Here is an 18265-nt window from a genome sequence, read left to right as displayed (position 1 = left end):
TTAAAAAAATTCAGAAATTTTCAGATGAACTTAGTTACTATTTGCAAAAATCCAGCATAATCTTCATAAGCGCTAAGTAATAAAAACTTCAGGAGCTAAGTAGATGTCAGTTGCTAATATTTGACAATGTTTACATTGCACACTCAAGAACAGCATTATTGCTGAAATAGATTCTTTATTTCTGAAACATTCCAAAACAGCAGTATACACAGTTGTAATCAAATATTAAGTCATATGCCATTATAAGAAAGCATTGATTAGTGCAACTGGATTTTGTAAAAGATCTATCAAAAAGATTTATTCGCATTAAAACTCATTTTCCATAAGCAACTGTTAATAAAACATTACAATTTTATTCTTTGTAATAAAGTACTGAAAATCAACTGTAGTTTTAGAGATCACTGTATCTTTGTAAGTGCAATGTGACTTATGCTGCCATTTTAAATACAAAACACTATGACAATAAATTAACAATTGAACAAATGGTGAAAGACCAACAAAACCATGCTGACCCAGCTCGATGGCAATTTCCAGTGAATGCTACTTTTTTTGTGCTTCTGCAACATAAATATACTGCTTTGTATTGCCAATGGTACAATTTTGTAAGATATGTTCCTAGCGCTAAAAAAGTACATTACCCCAAAAATATTATTTATGGCACAGAAAAGTTAAATTATCTCTCTGTTGTTCAAGGTTCAGGCAAGTTTAAGTGAACTTAAGTATACAAAATAAAATGTACTGGAAACACTAGAAAAAAATTCAAGCACATACATAAGTCCCCCCAAATTCAAAATAAAATGCATGATGCCTTTACACTGAATAAATTATCTTAGAATTTCAGTATGGCAAAGCTGCCCAAAAGCATTATCTCCTAGTTCTTTCAAGGAAATATTCTGGTATGTTGCACATATATAGTACTTTCTTCAGTTCCAGATGCCAACACTGCCATTGTTAGTCTGATAACAATGCAGCTGTTCAGGTAACTGATTAAGTGCAATATTTAGTATTTGATAAGATGCTCATTTTTAAAAAATGACATTGCATTATGGATGGTTACATATTAAAATCCCGGGGGAAATAATACTGTATGACCCTCCTTTCCCAAATCATTGTTACCCAGCCAGCTGGGTAATGAAATCCACATTATTTATTTTCCACTGTCGATGGGCATCCTTCATCAATAGCAGCCATCTCTCCAGTTCCCATCCCGCATCGTGCTGAGTGACGAAAGTGGCTTTGGAGGCTGAAGAAAACTGTATTAACCGAATGACAAAAAAGGCAAAGGAAGTCATATTTCATATGAAAGATCAAAGTAACAAACATCATTTAATTCTGCAGTGACACTGGCTTTGTGGCTTGCTTAGAGACATCACTCTGGTATAATTCTGGCTCCACGCTAATGCAAATGTAAAGATCTACAGTGAAATTAAGGCCACTTCCAATGAGACCCCATTACTGTTACTGGTCTTAACAGGGCAAAAGGTTTGTAAAAACGAATTTGGTGAATAATTGTCATGATGCGTGAGACCCCTCTAAATGGGAAAATTTGTTTTTTCAGGACTAAAGATGATAAAAACCTATTGTTGTTACTACGGACAGCAGAGATCTAATGGGAAATATTCTCCAAAAAGCTGTTGTGCTCAGCATGCTCATGAAAAACCAGCACTTTATAAAAACACTATGCAGGCACTAAGGAGTTTTGGCATCTTATCGGTTGAAGAACTCTACCAAGCCTGCTCCAGACCCTCTTATCCAAGACACATGACGACGTGATTCAATCCCACAGCTGAAGTCAGAGAGCTGCCAGTCCCAGCACCACCACTCCTGCAGGGAACTCGCCGTCCTCCGGGCCCCCACGCTCACACCCGGGCCATGTCTCTCACTAATCAATGAGGACTTATTATAAAATGCTTGTTGACCATCTTCCAAACACTCCAGGCACTACCGAGGTAACTGTTTCAAGTAAGATTAAAAAAAGGAAAAACAACCATCTGACTTGATCTGACTGCCAACTCACTGGTGATGAGGCAGGCTATCTCTAATTTGCCGCAACCATATTTTAGTTACACCAGAATTTGCTGAAAATAAGAGTCTCAATTCTGTGAAACTGTTTCTTATAAAACCAGGTCTCAAGCCTTGTTCTCACACTTCTCTGCTTTTTCTGTGAGTTACTGATGCCTCCTCTCCCTTCCAAATGCCCTTGGCTGGAAAAAGGCAGAGGTATGTTGTAAGGTAGGCAGTCAGTAAGTTAAAAGCAGTCACCAGAACAGCTTCTTGCCTCTCTGCTACAACTGCTTTTTTAGTGGCAAAAACATTGCACTTAAGTAAAAAAAGTCGGTTAAACGTAGGTTCAGCCACGCTGCTTTTGTGCAGCTCCACTTTGTTGCAGGATCACTTATCTTTGATATAAATCCAGTTACCTGAGGCATAAAACAAGACCTGCCTGTGCCATTTTCTGCAACTGCTGCTTTCATTTCTTTTTTTCCAGAGAGAAAAAAAGGAAAGTGTGTTTAACAATCTTCAAGAAAAAATGGAGAGGGCAAAACTAAAGAATAATTAAGGTGAAAATAACTGTAAGAGTACTGCTATGTATGCAGAGCTGAATGTCTCTACAGGGCAGTGAACAGGAAAATGCTCCAGCGTTGAAGACCATTTCAAACAAGCACAAGCTGTCAGTATGATGCCACGTGGTTTGAAATAACAGAGTTTTGGAGGGTCTGTTGTCCCTTTCTACTTTTCCATCACCAGCTGGATTGCAGTGACTGGCTCCAGCGCAAGGCAGCAGGAACAAGCAAGCCTCCCACCTTGGCTCCGGAGCTGTGCTTACGTTGCTGCCATGCCTGTGCCTGGTTACCTGGGATGATCCAGACCCTGAGCTGCTGATTGACTTCCTGGCTTTAGCTGGAAGGATGAGGAAGCTGCCTCATCACTGTGGACTTGTCTGGAGGCTGGGACTGTTGGCTGACCCTGGTCACCATCAATGCTGCTCTTGGTTGGGCACTGTGGGGCAGCCTGGCTGTTCCACTCAGCTCCCGGCTCACCTTGCCCTACAGGAAGCTGCCCGTGCTGCCCCTCACATTGTGTAAGGATAGAAAGCAGAGGACTGGAAGGTAGGGGTCTGCAAGAAGCCCCAAGCATGGAGTTGGAGAGGGCTGAGGGTTGTGTGGATCCATTCGACAGGAACAAAAAAAAAGTGCTGCGTCATTTGTAAGGCTAAGTAGAGATGGACTGTACTGTTAAAATTTCTTTATACTGCTTTTGGATGTATGAATCTCTGATGGCAAGGAGAAAAGCAGTTAATATTTAGCCAAGTTGGCTATCTTGGCTATTATAATTTTATTTTACAAATTATCAAAAGCACTCCCTCACATGCTTGATCCTATGCAGTAAATACTGAAGTTCCCCAAGGCAGGCCCTATATAAAGTGTCTAACAACCTATTTTAAGTATATAAAATTCCAACAACTTGGCTACCTGTCGTGGTTTAACCCCAGCCAGCAACTAAGCACCACGCAGCCGCTTCCCCCTTCCCCCTCCCAGTGGGGTGAGGAGGAGGAAAGAGGGGAAAAAAAAAAAAGTAAAACTCGTGGGTTGAGATAAGAACAGTTTAATAACTAAAGTAAAATATAATACTAACAATAGTAATAGTGAAATATAATAATAATAATAGTAATGAAAAGGAATATAACAAAAAAGGAGGGGGAGGAAGGGAAAAAAACAAACAAACAAACACAAAAAAACCCACCAGTGATGCACAATGCAATTGCTCACCACCCGCTGACCAATGCCCAGTTAGTTCCCGAGCCACGATCCGCGCCGCCCGGCCAACTCCCCCCTGTTTATATACTGGGCATGACGTTCCATGGTATGGAATACCCCTTTGGCTAGTTCAGGTCAGCTGCCCCGGCTATGCTCCCTCCCAGCTTCTTGCACACCTGCTTGCTGGCAGAGCATGGGAAACTGAAAAGTCCTTGGCTGAAGATAAGCGCTACTTAGCAACAACTAAAACATCAGCGTGTTATCAACATCATTCTCGCACTAAATCCAAAACACAGCACTGTACCAGCTACTAAGAAGAAAATTAACTCTGTCCCAGCCGAAACCAGGACACTACCTAACAGTCTGGCTATAGGCATGAAGACACAGATTTGCTCTGAATGTGCACTTCTCCGTGAACATCTGATTGATTAAAAAAAAAAAGACCTTTTTTACTTTTAGTTATACAAGTTATGAATAAAAACACTTTAATTTTCAATATACTAACAGAAGCTAGACTCTTAAACTGATAATCAGAAATACCATTCCTTAGAAATGACCACAGTGACAAAAATCAACAGTGAGAAAATCTGCCACTAATGGCTGAATTCTTTCCAAGAAAATTCCACGTGAACTGAAACCACCCTTATTTTCTACATGAATAAATAAAATGAAATGAGGGTCTTAAAGAATTGTAGGCTGAGCTCCAATCTGTCTGTGTTTTTAGAGTCCTATAAACTTGTCATTCCCACAGTGCAAAGACCATCTGTCTTCAAGGATCATCGGTCTGGCTCTGCGGCAAGATACGATGCTGCTAAGGTACATTTGAAGGTAAGAAGACGGGAGCCCAGACTTTCTAGACTGTAAATAGCTTTGTAACTGATTTGAATCAGTTTCTAATAAAAACAGTGTTGAGAGAACAGTGTCTCACCCTCCCATTGAAACCTCTTACTTTTGTTTTTCTTTAATATTGTCTGTTGTATGAAAAGTTACGAAATAGCAAGGGACTGGTCTTCACAGCCCAGAAAGTCTCTGTCTTTCTCACATGTTACTATGAAAGATTTAAGAGCAAAGAACATGAAGTTGAGGAAAGGAAAAAGAAAAAAAGAAACTCTTCTACTATAAAGAACTCTAACAGAGAGAGTTCCAGCAGAGAGCAAAGGAGGTTATAATAGAAATCTCATGGTACAGTCTTCATCAAAGAAGAAACCTGACAGCTCTTTATCAAAGTTTCACTGCAGTTGGTCAAAATTCGTTGTTGGTCACATCGGTGTAATCCCCAAGTAACTCAACGAAAGAGAGAATGTGAGCAATTGAACTTATTCTGGATCTAGCCAGTATCTAGTGAAAAGCATAAAAATGGTGAGAGTTAAACAGTGACAGTTCATCCAACAGAAAACCAGGTGGTCATGCAGTGGGCCCTCACAAGAGGAGGCATGCCTGCGATGGGAAGAAATAGTTGGAAGAGTTGACACAAGTTGATAGAAGTTTCTCTTTGAGAAACTTCATCACCTATTACTCACAGAATATACAGCTAAGAGTTTAACTCCCAGCTGTGATAAGGTGATTAAAACACAGTTTCTTTCCTCAAGCTTATTTTATTGCTTGCCCTAAAAAAATAATTTGGAGACGAAATTCTCTTGGAAAAACGCAAAAATACATTTGCTATAACAGTATAGCTCATTGCAAGTATGTGATACTCCAGGATTCCCTGTTTGCCTATTGTCTCCCAGCTGGAACTGAAAAGGAGCTGGTTCAACCCAAGACACTACTATCCACAAGATTTCCTTCCTCACAATGCTGTAATGTCACAAGTTGCATTTTTACAGTCTACTGCCATTTACAACAACAGAGATGCAACTCTTTCTATTTGGGTACTCCAAGATTTGCTCATCCTGTGACACTGAAATCGCAGTTGGCACAAATCTAGAGGAAGGCAACTCACATATGTCAATGATATAAGATTTCCATTTGTTTAGATTTCTTAGTGATAGATGGCAATCCATTCTTATTTATATGTGATTACTTTCTATCAATTTTATAGTTTACTAGGAACTATCAGCAGGCATTGCCCATCACTATTTCTGGAAAGAAATCTTCACCCATTCAGTGACTTTGCATTAGGAGCTAGAAACGTTTCTCTTTCGTAGCCCAGCTTCACACTCAGAAGAAAAAAAACCCCACAATCTAAGCCAAAGCCATCCACATAGGGAAGGAGGCCTCTTTAACTCTTACCTTCGAACTGGCTGTGCAATTTTACTTCTGGGTATGCCACTCCCGTTGATAGCCAGCGATGGTCTTGGAAGAGCACTGCGTCCTACAATCCCTTGACTGGCAGTCTTGTTTGGCATTGGGATCCCAGTGTTAGAATATAACTGTAAGTTGTTGGACACTGGAATACTGCTACTACTACTACTACCACCTTGTACGGTTGGGCTTACGTAGGCAGTAGCTTTGAGAGGCTGTCTGACTGACACTGGAAAATGTCCCACACTGTGAACTCTGTGTTGAAGCTGTCCTGGTGATGGAACTGTAGAGAGTGGTAGAAAAGGAAGTAACAAGGTCAGTATGCAACAGATGAGGCCAGGTAGTAATGCTCATTTCTAGATAGATCTGAATAGGGATAAACACATCATTATAAAATTTACTTCTAATTATAAACTGCTGAAAACCCCCTTGGATCCAATACCGTATCCAGTAACACGGCACTGAACTAAAATACCCTGTTCCGTCCCTATCCTGAACAAAAATCCCACCCCATATTCATCCTTCTTTCTCCCCTCAAAGAGGTTTCATTAGCCATTACAAGCACGCTAATTCCACCTAGGCAATTGGAGCTTTAAACAGGAGAAATTGCTGAAGGTATAAATCAATAACTGTTACATCATTTAGATTTTTGTAAGGTTGCTTGCAATAACCACATATTGTTTAAGGAACATTGCATTAAAGCATTATAAAACATCACAGAAGTCTAAGCTTTATGTATAAAAACAATAAAAAGGCTATAAAAAGGTCTTGAATATAACAGCATATTCCAAGGCCGATGTTATGTAAACTATAATTTTAAATCAATGCTACGGGTTCCAGAAGCTTTATATATAGATTTTCTACACAATCCTGCCCTCTGGTGTGCATCACACATGCATCTGTTTCAGAGTCCACATATCAAAAGCAAACTGTCAAAAGCCTGAAGCACATAAACTAACATACCGCATACAGGCCAATCCTTTTTCAAGTCTTTGAAAAAGGACATCTTAAAATCATTTAAAGACACAGGAGAAAATACAGATGTGTGATTCAATTAAACAATACTGGCAATATATTGCTATGGAACTCTTATCATAACACAGCTCCTTAAATAGCCCAGCACAGCCACTTATTAGAAATGTTTTTCAAAAAATTATTTCAGAAAAATCACATTTTATACACACACATATATATACATACATAAACACACAGAGAAATATATATTTCTAAAATAGTAAATAAAATTAAACTCTCAATGCACTACCATGCAAATTCAAGTGGGAACCTGAACAACTACTTCCATTCTCCTATTCAAACAGGACAAAAATAAAACAAAATAAATCCAGCAGTCAAGTATATTTTCCAGAAAAGATGCAATTTAATAGTTTTGAAGACATTTGTAAATTCTGCTCAAATTTGAAAGAAAACACCCACAGGAAAAGGTTTTGCCAACTTCTCCCTCCAAAATCTCATAGGACATGGCAGGCATAAGTTAAATCCTTTCTTCTGCCTGTGTCCAATGAAACCCACTTTTTCCATTTCCTCTCAGAGTACCTCAACCACTGTGCTACAAAAGACGGGTTTGGATCTTGATCTATCTTGTTCACGTTCTACATTAATAATTCAACATCCACTAGATCAATACTCCCTTCATCCCCCCATCAAGAAGTCCCCTAAATTAAACTAATTACAGAGTCATTTTAATTCCCCCACTCAACAAGTACATTATACTTGCGGATATAACCCTCTGTTTACCACATTTGCTCGGAAGAAAGTGGTTCAACTTCAGTAGGAGAGAGGTCATGTATTTTAAAGTGGTATTTATAGTGTACTGTAAAATCAGCATTGTATAAATTACCAAGAAAAGCAGTTTTCAATTCTAGTATCAAAACTAAAAATGTAAGCTTATATGAATTAACTGCATTACTGGTGCTTCTACAACACTACTACTAATTATTATAATTTTAAAGTTGGCACAAAATGAATGGACAAAGAAAAAAAAAAGAGGTGATGAAACTCTCAATACTGGATAACAAGATTGGCAGAATTTGCTTTCCAAATTAGAAACTTTGACAATCCTGAGCTATATTAAAATCTGGTGCAAAAGGAACAGAGTCTGCTTTTTTCATAAAGCAGAGGATCAGTGATTGGGACATGTCTTTTACCACTCTATCAATTCCTTGCGTGCAGCCAAAGAACACAGGTACTTACTACACGACTGCATCCTTGAAATCCCATTACTCGCTCCATGCAAATTGGAGTCAAAGCTCTGACTGTTCCTCACAGTGACTGGAGAACTAGCAAAGCCAGCATTACTGTTAATGGTGGGGGTACTTGGCATCCGAGTGAGGTTAGGCATGCTTCTTCGAAGTTTATCTGAAGCAAAAGAAGACAATATCCATAGTCATGTCAGAATTTCCAACGCAAGCAGCCTCTGAATAATTTCTGTAGAAAATCAAAATTAAAACAAGTTACTTCAACACAAAGAAAGGTTTTGCTCTGCAGTAAGAATATGAATACATTATTGACAGCCTACTAATTGAACCCTTCTGACTATTGTAACAGCACGATTATTCACAAATAATTTTAAAGACACCAATAGGCAGTACATTTTCGGAATCACAAGGATTTAAACACTAAAGTGTCATAGTAAGGATGAGTTTCACGTAAATGTGTAAAGTAGGTCAGATGAATCATGCCCTAAATATGCCTGTTTCTTTGCAGTGAATACAAAGCAAGGCTGCAGTGACAAAGTCAGACACAGGTACCTACACTGTGGATGTCTAAAGACAGGTGAGATGAATCCATCCTAAGTGACTAAGGTCTTGCTTTCAGGTGCCAATGAGATGCTAAAAAATTCCATTCTGTACCTAACCTTATTAGCATGTTAAATTTCTGCAGGTGGCCATGCGCAAAACCTGCTAAGTCTTCATGCTGTTCAGTTGCTTGGAGCCCTGGGTTGACATCAGGATTTTCAACTCTGGTGGTTCTCCCTCCTACCCCAGTTGTGATGCCTGATTTGGTGGGCATTTTCAGAACAGGCCTGTAGAACCTTTCACAAAAAAAAAGCTGCAAATGCCCCAAATGTTTTTGGGGAAGGTTCAACAGCTAAGGCAAGTGTCTAAGAGGTCAGAAGAGGTCTGCAACCCCACTCACGCTAGTTGATTTGGAGAGAGAAGGCAAAACCACGTCTGACATCTCAAGAAGACTTCCCAACTGCAACACCATTAGGTAATCTAAGGTGAAGCTCTTTTGGTCTCTTCTGTCGCGGGGCCAAAGGGAGGTGACTCAATTCTGTATAATCAGAAGAGGCTGGCGGGGGCAGAAAGGCACACACTGAATGACCTGGTCTGAATCGCCTCCTGTGACGTGACAGACTTCAGTAAAGTACCGCTGTGGGGAAATAATGGGTCATTCATTAAATTGTCATTGACAACACCACTAACGCTGGCTTCTTGGCCAGGTTCAGGAGCCCAACTGCTGTGCCCTGCTGAGCTGGCTATGTTTCTCCTGGTACCATGATCAGCGTGGAGGCCACCAGCTCCTGCCCCTTCCGTAGGTTCCAGCACCTGGCAGATGTCTGCCTCCAGTTCTTACACTGCAACAGAAAGCAGGGGTATGCTTGTCTTCTAACAGGCAGCTATGACTGCTCTCTCCAACGGCAAGCAGGGCATTTCAAGATTGACGTTTTGGATTTATGCACAGGAATGACACATCACACATGGCTTGGAATTGCTGTTTTGGGTCGACCTCCTAGCTCACACAGGGCAAGTTCAGTCCACAGAAACAACGAATTGACTTAGGAATCTCTGTTTATCAGTCCACATAAATATATAACCTATTTAGCACCATCATGAGCTCCTCTAATCCTTAAAGCTGCTAACAACTGGCGAGTAATAAGAAGCGACAGTACAGTTCTATCTATACAAGGTATTAGTAGTCACTAACAGTAACTTCAATATATGTGATGCCTATGTAACTCCAGCAAACTGAGTCACAGCAAGGCTACAACTCCAGCTGTTTTTTTATGACTGGTCCTCATGATAAGAACTGGTACAGAATCCTGCAAATAGTCAAAAACATCCTTGTACTTCAAAGGTCCAGCATTTCTAATATCCTCATGTCGCAAGTCCCAATTACTAGTGTCTACCTGCCCTTGACACTATATCATGGATGCTAATCCTGTAACAATGAGACCTTCTTCTCTTCCATCTCAACTAAGCTTGACTTTCAGTTACCATAGATGGTCTGACATAGAAAACCACTGCTGTCTAGGAAATAGTTTAAATATTCCCGTGAATTAAATACACTACATTTTCATATTTTTGAAATCAAACAGTAGGTATGGGAGGTAAGATAGGCAGGAGTTCAGTGCAGGAAAAGGAAACGCAAGGTCTGAGTTCCTGGAAACTAGAGTACAGCCAAATCCTAATAAAGAACCAGTTTAAGGGTAATCCTTCATCAAAGAGTTAGAGTTGTTGTGCTTCAGTGACTCCTCACTGACATTGGCAGGCTGAAACTGTCAGTGGTACAGCAATGAACATTAGCAAAGGCATTACCACTGTGGTTCAGTCAGGTGGTAAGAATTAATATCACTGATATAAAAAAGATAAAACAGGCTTCCAAAACTGTCCTGGGGATGCAAACAATGGCATCCGTACAGCTACTATATGTCCCTATTTCTGAAATACTCATGATTTTGCAAACTGGAAAGGGAACCGTCTTCCTATGATGCAATCCTTGGCCCAGAGCAGCAGAAAATTCATGAATATGGAATGTCTGTAGCTACTGTTAATTTTGGAGCCCTAGCCTACCCTTTAAAATCCTAGGTCCTGAAATCCTAGGTCAACATTACAGCACTTGGCAAAAAAGGTTTGAGCAGCAGGATGGTGGTAGGGAAGATTGCACTGCATAAAATAGCTTTTCTAATACTATCCACATATCACGTTGTATAAGCAGAATTCCTTGGACTCTACATGCTCTTCCACTCAGGGACTGCATCAGCCACCGCAGGCATGATCTGTGCCTTGAATTGTCCAGTGGATGCAGCTGCAATGGCACAAAAAATAGGTACAGAAGTAGCTTGGATTTCCTCCATGTCATAAGTGGCCATGTCTTTTGCCTCCTGTTCATTAGTGCCTTCTCGTTCCAGCAGTCTGCTCTGCTGCTGATTCATTCAGCCCTCAGGCAGCAGATTCCTGCTGCACCTGCAAATTCTCATCCATCAAGCATCTGCGTTACTTCTTTGATAGGTCCTTGTGTCTGCTGAGATAAATGGCCCTGAAAAGCAATGAAAATAGCAGGTCAGTTTTGTGTTTGGGGAAAACCCAGAAACATTTGTCTTGATGGCATTTTGCAGCTTTCATCTCCTTGGATGATGCGTCCTCTTTCATCTCTTTCTTGAAGTTTGTTCTGTCACCTGTTCCCCTCCTAAGAACAGTGGAAAGAGTCTTACAGACGTTTCGTCTGTAAATGAAACGCTGGCTCCTGTGAGCTTGACATATGGAAGCAGAAGGCGGGAGTTATGTGATTTTAATATTATTTCAGGCCGCTGAGACATGACTAGATATGACCTTGCTGAAAATATATGAGAAGAAAACAAAAATATTTTTCCAAGCCGCTAGTAGCAAACCTTCCCTTTCTAGAGCTCTTTGCTCTCCTAAGACTGATGAGAAAATTAACAGAGAGGAGTGAAGCAGTAGAGTTGAGATGTATTCTCAGATGAAAAGTAATTTGCCCAAATAGTCCTGTTTATGATGAATGCTGAAATTTGCTACAGTTTCTGTTACCTCTTCTGCACTAATCTGGTTCAGTGGCAAGCCTAAAAAAATCATTGGTTGTTTACAGTTCGTTCTGTTAGGAAGATGTGGATGTTAACACTAGTGAGGAACTCCAAAGGACCTGCACCTTCTACAGCATCCATAGTTATTGTGACCCACTACTGAGTCTCAACTATAATCTAGGCCACAACAAATATGATGTTTAAGTAGGATGCAGCCATATGAAGCACCACAGATGTATCTTCGCCGTTCCCAGCCTTCTTTGAGATGTAATAGCGTGACCTACAGACTTTGTATTATTGAGATATTTGAAAGTATGAAGAAAATGCAAGGATAGGTCATGCAAGGGAGTTAATAATCAGTTCCTGGTTACTACCACCTTTTCAGAATAGTTCATGCCTATACACACGTGCTTGTCACTTCATGAGTGTTCTTTAGGTGGCATACGTTGCCCTTGTTTCACACATCTGCAGCAGAACAATACACCAAAAATCGCCTACTGCATGTTTACACTTTTTCCCCATGTGGCATCCATGCTGAATTGCCTGTTGCCTACAGCACAGGAAAAACTGGGAGTTGTGAAATACAGGGTCCTCTGCCCTCAACTGAAAATGTGCATGGAAAGACCACCCCACAGCACAGATCATACTCACTACTGATGAGAAACAGGTCAAAAAGCAGGCAAAAGTGTCCCTTATTTTGTCAAACATTCCACAAAATTACAGTAAAGACACCAGTTTGCCTCTTACCCAGCTGCTTCAGTTCTGATTTTTTCCATGTCAGTTCTGATTTTTTCCATGAAGTTTTTCCCCCGATGCTGTTTCTTCTCTGAAGTCAGCCTGGGATCGGTGGCCCAGCTTCTTTCTGGCAGGACACCAGAACAGGCAGTACCTGCCTTCTGTCTTCTGGTCCCAGCACCGCTGGTGGCCGCCCCCATTCCACCGCCTCTGGTTTTTTTTTCCTTGCCTGACCTAATACTATCACTGGCTGAAGATTAGTGTCCATGTAGCACGCAAACAGACCTTGCTCTCGGAGCAAAGCTGCCCCAGAAGAGGTGCGCTCTTGGTGGGCTGTCAGACTGGGAGTTCTGTAGCGGTTCTTGATAAGTATCATCTTCTCCCTGCCAAACCGCCTCATCCAGTGAGGCTCTCCTTGCAAGGAGGGCTTAAGTCAACTCTACAGTGAAGTGTCTTAAAACACATTTATTCATTCATTGTTACTCTCTGCAAGTGTCTTCAGTCTTTTATTTGAACAAAAGGACTCACAAGCCTCGCCAGAAGTGCACTATCGTTAAGGAATGTGATACAATGAATCATAATTATTAGTGTCTCAGAGAAATCTATACCACTGTTTAAGCTACGTTAGCAGTTCCTTACACATATTTAAATCCTTCACACAAACCCTGCAAATTCAACTCTGCCTTATCTGTATTGTATGCACAAATAAGTTGAGGAAAAAACATAAGGAAAAAATCTGTGCTTTTCTATTTTCAATATTATGTTCTATATTATGTAGATATTCAGAGTTTGTTCTGAAATCCTTAACAAACTTGTAGACTCAAACACAACTTCACTTTAAGGGTTTAATTTCTCTTCCTCATCTTTGAAGACTGGAGTTCAGTATCTGCATTACATTTGTTATGGTTATAACATTTATGACATCCCAAATACACCAGGGTCTAGTTAAAGGTCTGTGGAATCATGAGTTGATACAACAGAGACATCAGTGTGTAAAAACATAAATACAGATTAAGAACTAAAAGCAAGTCTTTCAGTTAAGTGAGAGACACCATTCTTCATGATCGTCAATACCTACATTTTGCTAACGTTGAACACTTCCATTTTATTCAGAATTATTACTTCATCTCACCCTGGCTTCCCAGGCATATGTCTCCCACCACAGACAGTTACAGCAAATTAAAGATTTTTTCATTATCCTTCCATGACTTCTCCCCACTGATCACTATTCTCAATATAACTCCAAAGGTGACAAAGTAAGATTTTTTTTCTCCTTTTCTTTAATAAAGTCTGCAACAATTTCCTACAGTGAATTCTCCCTTCCTTACTGAACAAGAGAGGTTATGAGCAGAAAAATACTCTGTAAATCAGCTTATCAGTAAGAACAGACCTTCTCCTTCCTCTCCAAACACACAAGTCAATGTTAGTCTATACTGAACTGATATCTAAACACCAACCTACTGCCCCTGAAATGCTGCTCTTCTATATCTGCCTGGAGTTTGCTTAAAAAAAATAAAACCAAACAAAACCCACATTTGCAGCTTTCCATATGAGGCAAGGGTGTTGCAACAGCCAATGATATTCATAATATTTTGCCTGAGAAAAGTTATTCCCCAGAAGCATATGCGACAAAGTAACCCATAACTAGTAATTTCTGGAAAATAAAAGCAAAATTTTTCAAATTAATGGTATCTGTGGACTGTTTATGAAGGTATCAACCAAGTAAGAACTTAAAAATCAACATGAAAAGGTAATGGAAAATATACATTAAAATTAACCAGACTGCACGCACTGCTACTCCATGAAGGATGCATTTTTAATTCGCCCCTTCTTACTGCATTATAATGAACTCCTTCTTCAGCTGGAATAATTTGTCCAAAATACAAAGTTTCCAATTTTCAGGTATTATAAAAATGGACACTTTAAAATGCACATGAAACAAGGGGTGCCAGGATAAAAGTTTATGAGTAACCTTATCTCAAGATCTGGAAAGCGGGCCTGAACGCAAGAAGATCAATCCCATTTTCAGTATCTTGTCTGTCCTGGATTTTGACTACTCTGGATGATTTCACAGCACTATAATTCTGTTACTTCTCGTTTCAGAAAATCAGAAGTAATAAAGGGCATAAATATTAACATCTATTTGAAAAGAATAAAGTGACCAAACAGTAATAAAAAATATTTTTAAAAAAGTTAAAATGAAAGAGATTACTTCTGTGTCACAGTAAAAAAAACAGAAGCGTACATTTATGGACAACATAAAGCAGAAAACAGCTTGGTTTTATGAAATTTGGTGGTATTTCTTATATGAAAATGACTAAATATATTCTTGATATTAATAGAGTTAGCAACATTTTTAAGTTGTTAACCATGAACTACTTCAAATTAGAGGAAGAGGAGAAAGGCATAAACATAAATCTTTCCATTGCCAACACATTAAAAGCTTTGTTAAATTATAAAACACACACTAACTAGACAGACTCACTTTAGCTAATTGCAACAGATACTCAAAAGCTATTCACCTCCTGTTTCTCTCAGATCTTCTTTAAATGACCTATTTCTGACCCACTAATCGATTACAAAATCCCTGAAAACCAGAATGCCTGAAAAAGTTCACAGATGGAATTTTTCTGATGTAACTCATCGTTACAGACAATTCAGCTGATTTAGGGAGAGGGTGTAATTAAATAAGGAAAAAAAGGCAGATCTCATGCAAAGCTTTTCTACTAGTGCATTCTTGCCAGAACTGGAAATAAAACTTATTAGAAAGCAAAGATAACATACGCACACTACAGCTGATGGCTGCAAAAATGTTGTTTAAGAGGTAACAACAGGTATGCCTACAGCCTATGCTACAAGTGGCTCCAAATACACCTTAAACACATCTTAATATATTTCACATCTTAACATATTTACATTTGCACACATCTGCCACTTTACACTAGCGTTTACCAGGAGCCTTTCAGTAGAGCAAGCTGTTGGGCACTGGCAGTAAATGAGACTGGTACCATTCACTCAGACACGGGTGGGATAAGGCGAGAGAAAGAACCTGGGCCTGAGAGTGGGGGCTAGATGGTGTGGTATTTTAAAACAGACGTATGGTATTTTATTTTAAAATAGATGTACAGCAATTTAAAACAGAGCAGAGTGTCAAAATTACAGCAGGGGCAGCACTTTGCTACAGCACATTGGCAAGAACAATGTGTAAGTTCAAAATTATGGCCTCAAACACAGCTGGAAAACATCTGTGAGAGTATTCTCAACCCAAGCACAGGCAGAAGATTACAAGGGTGCTAGAAACCCCAGACAATCTCTCTGCTACCTAAAATGCAATCCTGTGGATGGAGAACAAGCAGACCATTGGCTATAGTGAGAGACTAGACACCTAGTGCACAAGTCAGTGCCTCCGTATAGGTACCTCATGCCATTTGAGAGACCCTTGGTTGTCTACGGCATCTAAACAGCACTGACACATGGCGATGGTGAAGCCAAGCAGGGTGCATCCAAGTACCTCATACAACCCTAAGTGCTTGTATGTGGGCAGCTGAATTGGGCCCTTCATACACATGTGGGCCCCCGCATCTCAGCATCTAAAAGTAGGCGCTCCTCATCAGGCAACCAATATTATACTCTTAAAAGAATTATTACAGTTTTCCAAGTTTATCACACCTTCAGCATATTTGTTACAGTACAGATAGTTAAAGTTAGAATGAGTACCTCAACTAGCATACCATAACAAATAAACTTCACTAAAAGCAAGTAGGACAGCATCCCTCATACCATTTGTTCTTAAAAGCAAAAAATTGTACTTGAGCTAAACATATCATAGACTAGTTTTGGGGAGACATTATGTCAAAAGTAAACACTGTTTCTTCACCCCAGACTGAGTGCCAAAATTCAACAGTTACTTGCCACTTACTCTTCTTTTATGGAGAGCTCTGTAAATGATCAGATGAACCAGGGGCCAGACTGTTGACGGCACATACAAGAACGCAAGTGATCTCTTTGGGGGAAGAGAGTGTGCACTGGTTTTGGCTGGGGTAGAGTTAATTTTCATCATAGTAGCTAGTATGGGGCTATGTTTTGGATTTGTGCTGGAAACAGTGTTGATGATACAGGGACGTTTTAGTTATCGCTGAGCAGTGTTTACACAAAGTCAAGGCCTTTGCTGCTTCTCACACCACCCCACCAGCGAGAAGGCTGGGGGTGCACAAGAAGCTGGGAGGGGACACAGCCAGGACAGCTGACCCCAACTGACCAAAGGGATATTCCATACCATGTGATGTCATGCTCAGCATATAAAGCTGGGGGAAGAAGAAGGAAGGGGGGACATTTGGCATTATGGCATTTGTCTTCCCAAGTAACGGTTAAGCGTGATGGAGCCCTGCTTTCCTGGAGATGGCTGAACACCTGCCTGCCAATAGGAAGTAGTGAATGAATTCCTTGTTTTGCTTTACTTGCCTGCGCGGCTTTTGCTTTACCTATTAAACTCTCTTCATCTCAACCCACGAGTTTCTCACTTCTACTCTTCTGATTCTCTCCCCCATCCCATCGGGGGGGAGTGAGCGGCTGCATGGTGCTTAGCTGCCGGCTGGGGTTAAACCAAGACAGTCCTTTTTGGCGCCCAACGTGGGGTTTCAAGGTTCGAGATAATGACAGGTTTGGCTGGAATGTGCTAGATCAAATTTATAGCTGTTATTGCTGTTTAGCTACTAATTGGCAGGCTCCTGTGCTTGCCATGGGGCTTGCTTGCCTTACTGTATATTAGAGTCTAGTGTTCGTTAGTGGCTGCTTTTTGCTTTTGCTGCTTGCTGTAGTGCTTATCATCTTACTCTGCTGTGCCTGGGAACATTTTGATAACAGCAACGGTGATGCGCCTGGGCTGGCAGATGGCCAGGGCATCACTGCTGTTTCCGTGCTCCTGTACGGGACAGGCTGGAACTCCAGTGTGAACTCGAGTCGAAGGGACTGTGACCTGTGGATGAGTCCATGCGGGAGCACAGCATGTGGTATGTGCAATTTTCATTAATTATGGATGATGCTTTCCACATATATTGAAAGCAGTAAATAAACAATTTAGCCCGTCCATCTATCACACCTCTCTTTCTCATTTGCCTTGGTAAACTGTAACAGTGTGAAACACACCATCCATCATATTGAGCTTCAGACAAATTCTTATTTTGCAGCCTACCTCCATTTCAATGTGTAGGAGCTCTTGAAAGACAATGAAATTGTTGCCAAGATGATGAGAAGTGCCAATGAGAAGATGTTGTCGTAATACTACTCAGACATACTCAATACAGCAAACACTTGACTCCTTGTCTGCCAACAGAACACAGCCAAAGTAAAAGGTTTCTCACCATCAGTATTTGCCACTTACGTGGATCAGCACTGCATGACTCAGAGGCTGAAGGTGCAGAAGCTGAAGAGATAATTCCCCTCTAAAGATAGTGGTACTGGCTACTACAGGACTGTCTGCCAAGCCAGCAAATGGGTAACTGAAGTCGCTTGTGTCCATCTTCTGAGCGACACCAAACAGATTATCCAGCACCTCAGAGTTCTTGAGAAAAAAGGCAACCGGGTGGTAAAATTGGTGGCCTTTTACATTTATATGCTTTCTAGTTAATAAACTAGGACTCTAGCTTTTTTAGTGCCCTGTAAGTACTTTCTGAGGTTTCCACATGGGAATCTAATGCTTAAGTTCCACTGACATGGAACACAAAAAAATCATTGAAAAAGCATTTGG

At 40.4% G+C, this 18265-nt stretch overlaps 1 protein-coding gene across 2 annotated transcripts in view; it reads right to left on the bottom strand.

Annotated features, from left to right (window-relative positions):
* Positions 1–235: 235 nt before the first annotated feature.
* Positions 236–18265, bottom strand: part of SLAIN1 (SLAIN motif family member 1) — a 57135-nt gene continuing 39105 nt past the window's right edge. For both annotated transcript variants that reach the window (XM_050907605.1, XM_050907613.1), the window contains 3 exons: positions 8214–8378; positions 5991–6285; positions 236–1253 (listed from right to left, as the gene is read on the bottom strand). In XM_050907605.1, the coding sequence (XP_050763562.1) occupies positions 1178–1253; positions 5991–6285; positions 8214–8378 (536 nt within the window). In that variant the 3' untranslated portion in view covers positions 236–1177. The remainder of the gene's footprint in view (positions 1254–5990; positions 6286–8213; positions 8379–18265) is intronic.

Source organism: Gymnogyps californianus, chromosome 1 (assembly GCF_018139145.2).
Source record: "Gymnogyps californianus isolate 813 chromosome 1, ASM1813914v2, whole genome shotgun sequence".
Lineage (NCBI taxonomy): Eukaryota > Metazoa > Chordata > Aves > Accipitriformes > Cathartidae > Gymnogyps > Gymnogyps californianus.
Note: the sequence above shows the minus strand (reverse complement) of the source record. Positions and strands in the feature narration are given on the sequence as shown.